At 42.0% G+C, this 12,008-nt stretch overlaps 1 protein-coding gene across 1 annotated transcript in view; it reads right to left on the bottom strand.

Moving 5' to 3' along the window:
* The window catches only part of CAB39L (calcium binding protein 39 like), a gene marked incomplete at its 3' end in the record, with an annotated part of 46,821 nt that overhangs the window by 29,418 nt on the left and 5,395 nt on the right, over nt 1-12,008 (bottom strand). Inside the window, exon 2 of the mRNA XM_082337235.1 lies at nt 8,394-8,542. Coding sequence (XP_082193361.1) covers nt 8,394-8,495 — 102 coding nt within the window. The 5' untranslated portion in view covers nt 8,496-8,542. The remainder of the gene's footprint in view (nt 1-8,393; nt 8,543-12,008) is intronic.

Genomic DNA, 12,008 nt, shown 5'->3' with positions numbered 1-12,008 from the left:
CTCCCCTGGAACAACTTGAAGCCATTTCCTCTTGTCCTATCGCTTGTTACTTGGGAGAAGAGACCGACCCCCACCTCACTACAGCCTCCTTTCAGGTAGCTGTAGAGAGCGATAAGGTCTCCCCTCAGCCTCCTCCAGACTAAACAACCCCAGCTCCCTCAGCCGCTCCTCATAAGACTTGTCGTCCAGACCATTCACCAGCTTCATTGCCCTTCTTTGGACACGCTCCAGCACTTCAATATCCTTGTAGTGAGGAGCCCAAAACTGAACAGAGCATTCAAGGCGCAGCCTCACCAGTGCTGAGTACAGGGGGACAATCACTTCCCTGGTCCTGCTGGCCACACCATTCCTGATACAAGCCAGGATGCTATCAGCCTTCTTGGCCACCTGGGCGCAGTGCCAGCTCATATTCAGCTGGCTGTTGACCACCACCCCCAGGTCCTTTTCTGCTGGGCAGCTCTCCAGCCACTCTTCCCCAAGCCTGTAGCGTTGCACAAGGTTGTTGTGACCCAAGTGCAGGACCCGGCACTTGGCCTTGTTGAACCTCATACAGATGGCCTCAGTCCATCAATCCAGCCTGTCCAGATCCCTCTTCAGAGCCTTCCCACCCTCCAGCAGATCAACACTTCCACCCAACTTGGTGTCATCTGTAAACTTACTGAGGGTGCATTCAATCCCCTCACCCAGATCATCACTAAAGATATGAAACAGAACCATCCCCAATACTGAGCCCTGGAGAACAGCACTTGTGACCAGTCGCCAACTGGAGTTAAATCACTCCATTCACCACCACTCTCTGGGCTCGGCCATCCAGCCAGTTTTTTAACCAGTGGAGAGTGCACTTATCCAAGCCATGAGCAGCCAGTTTTTCCAGGAGAATGCTGTGGGAGACAGTGTCAAAGGCCTTGCTAAAGTCCAGGTAGACAACATCCACAGCCTTCCCCTCATCCACCAAGCGGGTCACCTTGTCATAGAAGGAGATCAGGTTGGTTGAGCAGGATCTTCCCTTCATGAACCCATGCTGGCTGAGCCTGATCCCCTGATTGTCCTGCATGTGCTGCATGATGGCACTCAAGATGATCTGCTCCATGACCTTCCCTGGCACCGAGGTCAGGCTGACAGGCCTGTAGTTCCCCACATCCTCCTTCCGACCCTTCTTGTAGATGGGTGTCACATTAGCTAATTTCCAGTCAGCTGGGACCTCCCCGGCTGACCAGGACTGCTGATAAATGATGGAAAGAAATCTTCCCTGAAAGACCTCACAACTCTCCTCTCCACAGCGTAACACACATGTGAAGACCAGCCGATTTTGTTGCAAAGGTCCAGTCTTTATTAAAGAATGGGTAACATTACTATGCCTATACTGAAATATTTCCGTACTCCAGTGTTGATCTTCCTTGCCCACAATGCTAATATTGGCTTCTTCAGTTTAACTTGCTTTGCCAGGTCTAGAAGACAATTTCTGATTTTATCTAATTTTTTATCTAATTTTTTTTGTCTGATCTCTACAGGAGGGCCTAAGAGCATGACAATGTTCTTAGGGCAGTAATTTAGCATTATTAAGGAATGCTGCAAAACAGTTAAATTTTTCTCCATATTCCACAATTATACAAGACAGTTCCATAAGGATTTTCTTGTTTTTTTCATTAAGGGAGTACAAGTAAATCCTCCAAGTCTAAAAATTTTTCTTTTCTTTTAAAATCTTCCAGAGAGATTTTAAAGAGTAGCATGGAAGGCTACAACAGAGGTCTTATCTGTTGTTCATGCAGAAAGCTGAATTTTTATTTCCATAATTATATGAGTTGGGACTTACCGTACTCAAAAGCTAAGCTGTTTTATCTCCAACACTGCTTGTGCGTGATATAGCAAAATAAACAAAGATCTTCTGCTTCAGAAATCAAAATTTCATAAAGGCAGTTTTTGAAAAACCCTATTAGCACACCACAGAGATACTTTACCAAGAGTCCCCAACTTCAGCAACTTAAATTTCTACCTATTCCAACTGGCTTAATAAAAGTTACCTCTACTGACAATCCTTGCCCTTCCCCTCTCCTTAGCTACTTACGGCAATTTCACATTTATCTTAAAAGCACCGATATTAAGTGCTCATGATCCAGGCCTGTGGTGCTTGCCAGAGAGACAGAGAGATGGATCTCCTATTACGCAATGTAGATTCATTGCACTTTTCTACTCCTCTCCAAGGAAGATTACAAAAACCATAAGGGGAAAAGTATCAGGCCTTGAATAATCAACAGTCCGAGCTCCTACACCTGAACTCCAACTTTTCAAAGCTCTCAGTGGGTTGTCTCTATTTTACCTCTGTTTCACCAACAGGTTAGAGGTTTCACACATATGTTACAGGTCAGAAGGGCTTATTCTTACTTTTATTCATCCAGGAACTTAATATAAGAAAAAACAGATTGCATGAACTTTTTCCACCTTTCCAAACTCAGATACCAAATATACATAAGAAAAATACAGGATGCCTGACATCTGGCATCTGCATAGTGATCAGGAAATCCTCAATTATTCATAAGAATATGGTGAAGAGGATTGTACAGCTTCTGTTTGTGTACCCAGCACATTTCCAGAGCAAAAATATCTTTCTAAACTGTTGCTGTCTTACACAGCAGCAGACAGTAACACACACAGATGCCTGCCAGCATGATGTTAAATACTCCAATGTGTGATTCAGTGAACTGCCAGTACTCCATGCTATACATTACAACCAAAACCATAAGGCTCCTTGGTTTGGCTTTGGCTTTGTCTTGTTTTAGCTCACAGTCCTGCTTAAAAATATTTGCACTGTGTGATTCAAACCAATTTTTCTCCTAAAAGAATAGTGCCAACACAACTCTCTCTGCATGCAACTGTAAGGACTCCCAAGAAGAGCCATTAGCAGAATCTGAATACAACATCTATGTAGCTTCAGGATCATCCCAACTGACTTATTCTTGGTACAATTTCATGCTAAATGGATATATAGGAACAAACTGGGGACATTTTGGATTAGGAGGCATGAACTCTGTCATTTAGTAAAATATTATGGCCTAGTACTCAAGGAAGCTGGCAAAGAAAATTTGGCCAAGCAGGCACAACAGGGAAACGCCTTCTAAAAGGACATATGATTAAATGGAAGAGACAGGTTTGCCCCACCTGGACATAAATTCCTTTCCCACTCTTGATCCTGCACTTAAGACAGAACTAAAGGTTGTAAGGCCCTTAAAAATAAAAAAAAAAAAAAAAAAAAGGCAACCAGAAGAGACAGGTTTTAAACTCTTGGCACCAGGACCTGATAGTATCTGGAGTTTCTCCCATCTATAGAGCACTAACAGGCCTTCGCAGAATGGGGAAGCTGAAACATGAAACGCTCCACAAAACCCCAGGACATGCAGAGGTAGAAGGAAGGGGTGCCAAGCCCTTCTTATCTCACTCCCTCGGTTTCAGAGTGCAGCAATGAAGTCGAAGGCAATTTTGCAACCGACTTTGGCAGCTGCAGAATCGCATCCATGGGTATTTGCATTCACAGTAGTCACACAACCGTTCTTCCATGCAAACGCACATCACATCCTCCGCACGCACCTCATCTCCCACACCAGTCCCCAGCCGCTTTATCAGCGTGGGACTGAGCAAGGTGAACAGGAGCTGATAATGGTTTCATTGTTGCTATGTAAAAAAGCAGGATTTATTGATATAAATATTTGTTCTGGAAATCTTAAGTCTTTTAAGTGTAGCTTTATTTAAAGGCTGCTCTCCTGACCCTTCTAAAGAGTACCAAATTTGTTACAGTACATGGAGACGAAACAGAGGGCAGATTACAGCGACCTACCCAAACAAGCAGTCTCGTTAGATATATTTAAGTGAAAGGGGAAGAAGCGAGACACTTCAGGTTATTTTACAACTAGCTTCACTATGTTTCTGACCACTGACTGAGGGCGTTGCAGCCTGCGGTTCTGCCTGCCAGGACAACATTCAGCATGGCGCCCTGAACCAGCTCTAACTCACTTGGGTTCAGATTCCACAACAAACCCAAGTCTTGGACCAGCTATGCCAGAAGCTGCAAATCTTTCAGCCCGTCTAGGCCAAGCGCAGAGATTAGGCCCAAGTTTCAACCAACCCCAGATCCGTTTGCTACTCTAAATTAAAAGCCTGTGACACTTCGAAGGCTTTTGTCGCAGAGTGGGTTCAGAAAATGTTACCAAACCTGTAGGCACCGCAGATGGCACTGACTCATGGGTGCCGCACCCAGAGGTGTTTGGTTAGCAGCGAGAGGGTGATGTGTTCAAGGACATCCTTCCGTGACATACTGGATGCCACCTGCACTGCTTTGTGCTGACCGGACTCAGTGGCTGAACACAAGACTTCGAGAAGTCAGGATGTCACCCCCCTTTTTTTGTGAGATGGGTCAGGCGTCCTTTCTATTAATGTTCTTTTACAACATCCATCAACAAAAAACATGGCGGCATGTCAGTAATAAATGAAGCAGTAGGACCAGCATGTCGCATACTGTCCATTGTTCCTCAGGTTCAACAAATCTCTACAGGAGTTCGTGCCAGAAAGAAGGAAGAGAGTCTAAGCTCTGAAGGCTTCATTTCCTAGGTATTCCTTGCTTTTCTAGTTAATTCCAGAATGGGTATTTCTCATTAAATTCAAGCACAGTTTGGCTTTACATGACCGAGATTAACTTTTTATGGCATTTATAGAATTCTGTAATAAAATGTAATTAACTGTTCTTCACTGCATCAAAGCCTGAATAGGATGTCAGCAACTGTACATGCCACAAGAACACCTTATTTATTTCAGATGTTGGAAGAGAGGAGGATGCTTGATAAAGAAGGCTTTAGTCTACTTTTCCAGCTCTGTCTTACCCTACTTAATCCTCCAATTGTTACACGTCATTTGCCAGTGCTGCAATACATTCTTTAAAATAGATGTTATTTTTAAAAGGAAGTATTAGAAAGAGCATTTCAGAGTAAAAGGAACCACATGTGGTGGCACTTCTCAACCTGTCGTCTATCAACCATCAGAACGTAGCTGAGAAAATGCCAAAGCACACGTACATCCATGCAAGCAAGTAAGCAAGCAAACCCACCCATAAAATAAAAGAACCAAACATTCAAACTTAGCCTCTTTTTCAGTTGAGAGTGTTTAAAAAGCATTATGGCAACACTACACACATTAATAGGTTTAAAAAAAAAAAAAAGATGCATGGAGGAACTGGGTCAAATTCAATCCTTATCTAAGAAGACAGATGCTAGCACAGTCAATAGAGTTCAGTCAGAGTCTGACTAGGTCCTATTCTAGGACTAACAAAAAGCACCATTATGAAAGAGTGAAAACTTCTGTATATTATGTATGTACATGGAAATGTGTCTCAGAAAAGATGTATAATTGTCTTTATACTTACAAGTGGCTTTTCTGCATCCTATCTACCAAGTTGTACCCTCCCGCCTCTTCCCATTACTCAGAAAGTCTTAACTGATCTGCTGTAAAGCTCCCTCTACGTGCCCACTGCATAGCTCGGTAGGAATGATCATTTCTGCATTATCTAAAAACAGCCCCTCCAAGGCACAGATGGTTCCTGCAGAAAGTTGCACAAAGTTGTATTAGAAGCGTCAAGCCTTTCCCTGTCCGACCTCACGCCCCCCCAGCTTCCCAGGGCATCTTCACCTCGTACTCACAATTTCTCAACTGGGAAAAGAAACGAGGAGGTTCTCCGCTAGCCCTGCAGTTAATTTAGGCTTTGCCACACTTCTCTGCCAATTCCGGCTGTATTAGCAGCTTTTAGCTGTCTCAGCCCACATACCACACTGGCTGTGCTACAATAACAGCTCAATTGTCACAGGATAAATCTTCTTGTTTAAGCATCTGAGGCAAGTCCTAGTTGGAAGCTATTCTGCGTGCGAGCAAAATCAGGGATGCTGTGGAGTCGTACCCCAGAAGTCCTGAGAACCTCAGGTTTATGGTGAGGCAAAACGGCACCTCTCCAGTTCACATGGAAGATGACAAGAAGCCTGAAATCTGAAAAACTGGAGAGCCCTGATTCCCAAACTTCTGTGTTCATAGGCCCACAGGGTCCAAAACCAGCTCTGGGATATCCAGTACCTGGCGCTCTTGCAGGAGCCAGACCTCTGGGTCCTTTTATGAATGTTTGACACAGTTCATCTCCCTTTGGAAATCAAATTGGAGGTAAACTTAAAAACCTTGCCAGGTTTTGAAGAGCACAGAGTGCTGCACTGTGCTTTGTTTTTCTTTGCTTTTGTTTTCAGTTAAATTTCTCTGATCATACTCATGAAAAGACAAGATGTTATTCATTAGTATTACTAAGTGAGTAAGTTTTGAAAACCTGTGTGCCATTGAAGGTCTCCCCATCATCTTTTCTTCTCCAATTCAAAATGCAAACACCACTTAAAAATGGTTTTACTAAGCCCACAAACCTGTATGGATAGTAAGAGCTGTGATGGGGTGATTGTTTTTGCAAGAGTTATTTTTTCTGCCATTTTTTAAAGTTTATCGTTGTCGCAGTACTAAAGATATTCCTTATGATTTACTTCCCTGAACTCAGGAGAATTAATTCGGCTATTTTCTTTAATAAGTATTTATTTCAGGACAGCTCAGTGTAACACTTTCGATGAAAGTCTGTGTTACTGAGGAGTCTCACATCTTCCCTTCTGAAGGGAGAAAGGCCCTATGTGCTTCGTCTACATCGCAGCACAAAGTCCTGAGTCAACAAGCCACATAAAGCATATGTGTAAATACCGTCCAAAAAAAGGCTGCTTTCTTCACTTTCTGCCTTGCTGCTGAAGCGACTGCCTTGTCCCCCCTCCCTCCTCTCCCCGCTCACCCACATTCACCCTAGGAACAGCCTCCATCCCATAGCAATGAAGTACAGCAGAAAATACTGAAACCCAACCTTCTGTAAAATAAGCGTCATCGTTAAATTAGCTGTTTTTATCCTAATACGCCAGGGGAACGCTCCCATATCTTCTGCTTTGTGAGGAAAACACACACCAGCTGTTCTGACTTTTATGAAAAATTTACATTGAGTTCTCAATATTCTAAGAAGTCTGAATTTCTCCTCCTTTGTCACTGACACCCAAATAAACAAACCAGCTCAAAGCCAAAAATCCTCAAAACCACAACCCAGAGGAGTCATACTGCAAAGCAAATCGAAAAGAAACCCAAGTCTAGAGCTTCTGCTTTGAACGTCTTCTTTAATCAGGCTCCGAAGGATGAATTCAGCAGGGGAAGGCAGACTCTGTTGGTTTATTTAGTTACTTATTTTAAGTTTTAGTTCAGAGTCAAATTCTTTCAGTGCTTTTCAGTTAACCGAAGGTATTTCAGCATGAGACATCAAATACCAGAGGCCTCCCTGAAATCTGTGTGACAGATCTTACATAATTAACACTCTGAGCTACTTGCTTTGAACCGAAAAGTTTCAAGAGGATTTTGCTAAGGGCACAAAGGGCTCTGTGCTTACCTTTTGGGCTGGGTTCATTCTAATGCGGGCTCCTGCACACGGTGGGGGAAGCACAAGATGCACACACAAACATCAGCTGCACAAAAACTGTGTTAATGTCGCTTATCAGCTATTTCTGTTTCCACTGACATTCAGTTTTAACCTAAAATTAGTTTGTTGTTAATTAAAATCATATACTTCTACTATGGTAATAATATAGAGGGCCAGAGTCTCAGGTGCAAAAAAAAAAGTTAAATTATTTGATTTCATGTAAGCACAAATTCCTAATTGGGAGCATTTTGTATGCTGGGGTGCATCTTCTCAACTGGCCACTGGAAGAGTGGCAAAAGTAACTCAGGTCTGTGTCACAGAGTTAGAGGAGAGCAATAGCATTAGCAAATACCTAGCACTATAATTAGAATAGGAGTAGCGCAGCTCATTTAGGAAGCACTAGCACACAGAAGATTGGAAAGGATTGATAGAGTGAGATCTCTTTTATATACATCTGAATACATACAGGTTTGCTGTTTTATGCGAACAGTGTTCATCAGAAGTAAGTTTTGCTCTGCAGGTACCTACACATTAATTGGCAGTCCCATTTGTTAACCTGCTAAAACAATTAATGGTGTAATAGTTTTCAAACAGCATTCCAAGCTGTTTTGTTAGACGCATTACTATTTGAAGTAGTAGGAGATCATCCTTCATTTTGGCTGAGGCTCCTGGATCTCAACATTTTCTTTTTGACACCCAGATCTGTTGTACTTTACTTATGCAAAAGCCCCCTGATTTCAGCATGACTGTTCAAACACAAAGATACTGACACGTGCAAGCGCTTGCAGAGCCAGGGCAGTGAGCAAACACAATTTTATTCCCTTTATTCTAGTGTTTCCCTGGCATAAAAACCATATTGGTCTTCTACAACATTACCTCATACCTTGTCTGTCTTTTTTTCTTGTTTTTCCAATATGGCCATGTTTTCTTTCAGAATTTTCACAATCTCAGCAGGGTTTTTGTGTGATTTACTAAACAAAGGCATGATTTTTCTTCACCTGGATTTCTTCCTTCAGGATAGAAGAGGACTGCCTTAAATGAAATGAGAAACAAAAATAGCTTTTAAAGTTTATACAAAAATGCAATAAAACCACACAAAGACATTATGAACAATAAAAGGCTATGCCTCAGGCACTATATTTTGCTTCAGCTACTCAGTAAAGCAGTAAAAGTTCTCACGTACAGTTATTGCAAGTTCATCCAGGAATCACAAGGCACCATTAGCACGTGGAAAGCAACTACTCAGCACCTGCGCAGGAGCTGGGTGCTTCCTAAAGCCCCTGACTTAGAGGTCAGCACTCCAGCGAGTCTATGCCTATGTCCAGCATTTTTTGGACACTGCATATCTGGCAGGCTCCGCTAGACTGCTGATAGAGATTTCTGCCAAACTTCACTGGGTTCATTGCGATGCAGATAACTAACTGTAGATGCCAGCGTACCAAAAGCATCCTTTGTTTAGAGCATCACAAGGTAAGGTCCCAGCTTCTCCACCATTGCTCCTTCTTCTGCAGCTGCTTTTCTTTTTCAGCCTAAAGCTTCTCGAGAAGAAGCCATTTAAACTACCCCCTAAGTCTGACAGACTTCAAGAATCTGTGGGTCAGATCTCACTTGTGTAAAACGTCGCCTGAATTAAATAAGGAACAGAGGATCAGGCCCAAATACGGACACAAATGTTTTCATGACATTTAAACGAAAGACCGAGCATTTTAATGAAAATGGCTTTGTTTGTTTAATTTAAAACATTCTTCCTCTGTATGGTTAGAAAGGCAAATACCACATCACTGTATTCATACATGAAAGAAACCGAGCAGCTTAGTTTCTGATCCTACATAGCATTAAGTTGTGATTTCCCATGGGTTTTGCTGAGGGTCCCATACAAAGATCTACTGAAGTCAATGGACAGACTACAGATGGGAATATGCTCTGGTTAAGGCCGTACCACTTTCCAGGGAGAGTACAGCACCATTCTGGACTGCATTCCAGTTTGTACAATAACAAAGAAGAGGTAAAAAAAAACAAAACCCAAAAGCAAAAAATAATCTCAAACGTTCATCTCTTTCCACAACAAAAGACAACCATTACCATACCTCCCCACACACATTTGCAAGATTAGTTGTGAAAACATAACACAAACCACTTCAATCTCCTTATTCTTCTTCAACTTTTACAATTTAAAAAAGCATTAGACAAGAGGTTTTAAAGGAGAGAATTAACAAGCACAATACACACAGTATAAAGAAGAAAACCCAGTGGTCCCAAAGAACCCACTCCTCTCATGCTTCGTTGCTACTACTGACACACTACAGAGTCCATCAGTAAGTATGACCCCATTTGTGCTATACATCCATGTGTTACTAATCCCCAAATATCCTATGGAATGAATACATTCTATTACAACTATAAATAGCAGCCATATAAAATAGCCAAGTACAAAATTCAAACCACAGAGAAGTACTTTAAAAAAATTAAAAAAAAAAATCTATACAGACTCTGTCCTAACATCTTATTAAAAACATTTCAAAATATTTTTGCAGATTATCTTTACAAGAACAGATTCTATGACATACAGGAAATATTTTCAGATGTCTTATTTAAACGAAAAGTTCCTTTATAGTGTCCAGAGTAGGTGAATTTGTATATAGCTTCTCATTTGTTGCTAGGTCAGTTTTACAGCAATATTTTCATGTTCAGCGTCTGAAAGCTAACCACTTTCAGATTTCCATTTTCAAGCTCTTCATGGTTCAGCTTAAACTCATTTTTATTTCTGCAGTTTTGGCTACATAACCTTCACTCCTTGGCTGAGCTCTCAACTGCGGAGCCTTGCTCCCATGGAGCTCACAACTGCAAGCTTTGGCAGCACCATCCAACTAGCAACCGAGCAGGTCACACCTCAACCTGACAATGTGCAAGACTGAAGACTGGGTATACTAACGACTAACTCATTTGAGCATATTCAGCTACATACAAGCACTGGAAAAGACTGGGATGCCAGTAATATATAATAAATTTGTTTAAAGGTTCCTAGCAAGCACCAAGCACCCCGTAATCCTGCATGTGCTGCAATTAGAAGATTAATAATTCACAACTCACTTCAAGAAGGACCTGATTCTGCATGTTTTTATTATCCGTGAAGACATGCCATGAGCATGTGAGGATGCAAGACAGAGAGAGAGTCTGAGAGCAGGAGCTTAACAGGCACGTTGCATTTCAGAAAAGAAGTATTTTCATCCACGGTGGGGTAGGTTTACTCAGATTACTGAAGCCATCCCTTCATCTTCCCCTTTTAGAAGTCTTCGCACAAGGAAAAGCAAAGGGGGAGATAATTTGATTTTTAAATTGAAGTACTCATGAGCTAGAGGTTCTGAGATTTAAAAAAAAAAATGAAGTCCACATTTCTAACTGAAATGTTGACTATAAATTATAAACACATTTTCCTCCCAAAAAATAGCTTACATAGCTGTCAAGAGTATGGTGTCTGTATTTAAATAATCATTAATTTTGCCATAAAACTCCAACAGCCAGGCTAGCACTTTTCCACTGTATATAGTTCCAGTCTTACCACCAAGTCACCACAGCACTGCTCAGTGATAAAGTACCGTTTCTCTTCAATCATACCCTACCAGTGTCCTAATCACAACAGCAAAATCACTGATAATAGGGCAGGAAGGGACTCAAGAGACTGTTTAGTTCATCCCTCCACTGAACAGAGCCAAGTCTCTGCTTCACTTCATTTATCAGTCTTACATACAAAGCAAAGCATCTGCCATAAGCAAGTGGAGGGAGACCGAGAGAAAAAGGGGAAGAGCCCCAGATATGCATCAAAGAACGTTTTTGGATTTACCCCTTTTCAGGACACAGTTTTTAACCCATCAGCATCTGGCAAAAGATGATCCATCACTTCAGAAAATACATAGTGGCATCTGCAGGTTATGGTCCCTTTTGCTTCTCCACGCAGGAATCTCCTAGGGACCACGTGCTATTCACAATTACAGGTAGAAGCAAATGGGGGTAAAGTCACTTTGCTGAGATTTGGGAGTTGTACTCCTTAGTCTTATGGCTGGCTATTCCATAAGGCACATGGCGAAACAAGGACTCCTCCCCTCCAGCTTTGCTCCTCGTGACTGGATTCTCCAGCACCAAAGAAAGCAAAAGCTCTTGCTAAAGCTCTTAACACAGCTGGGCATTTCTGCCTTGTCCTCCTCCTTCTATCAGCTCTCTGCTCTCTCAGCTTTACTTGGAAGGTCTTCTCTTTGGTAGAGGCACTAATTTGGTTTAAATTCCCTATTCCTTTCATCACTTATTTTCAATCCATTTTTTGGAACTCCGTATTTTCCAGGCATCTAGCCCTCTGTCAAGGTTGCTTGAAATTGGCCAGTAATTTAAAAAGTTACCATGGGAAGAGAAGTTGGACGAGAGATGGACAGTGTGACCACATAAGCTTCATTTTCTCAAGAAACCAGTCTAAAAATAACTGAAATACAAAGATGAATGACAACTG

The sequence above is a fragment of the Platalea leucorodia genome (genome assembly GCF_965183815.1).
Source record: "Platalea leucorodia genome assembly, chromosome: 2".
In the NCBI taxonomy this organism is placed as follows: domain Eukaryota; kingdom Metazoa; phylum Chordata; class Aves; order Pelecaniformes; family Threskiornithidae; genus Platalea; species Platalea leucorodia.
This window is presented reverse-complemented; position numbering and strand designations above follow the sequence as displayed.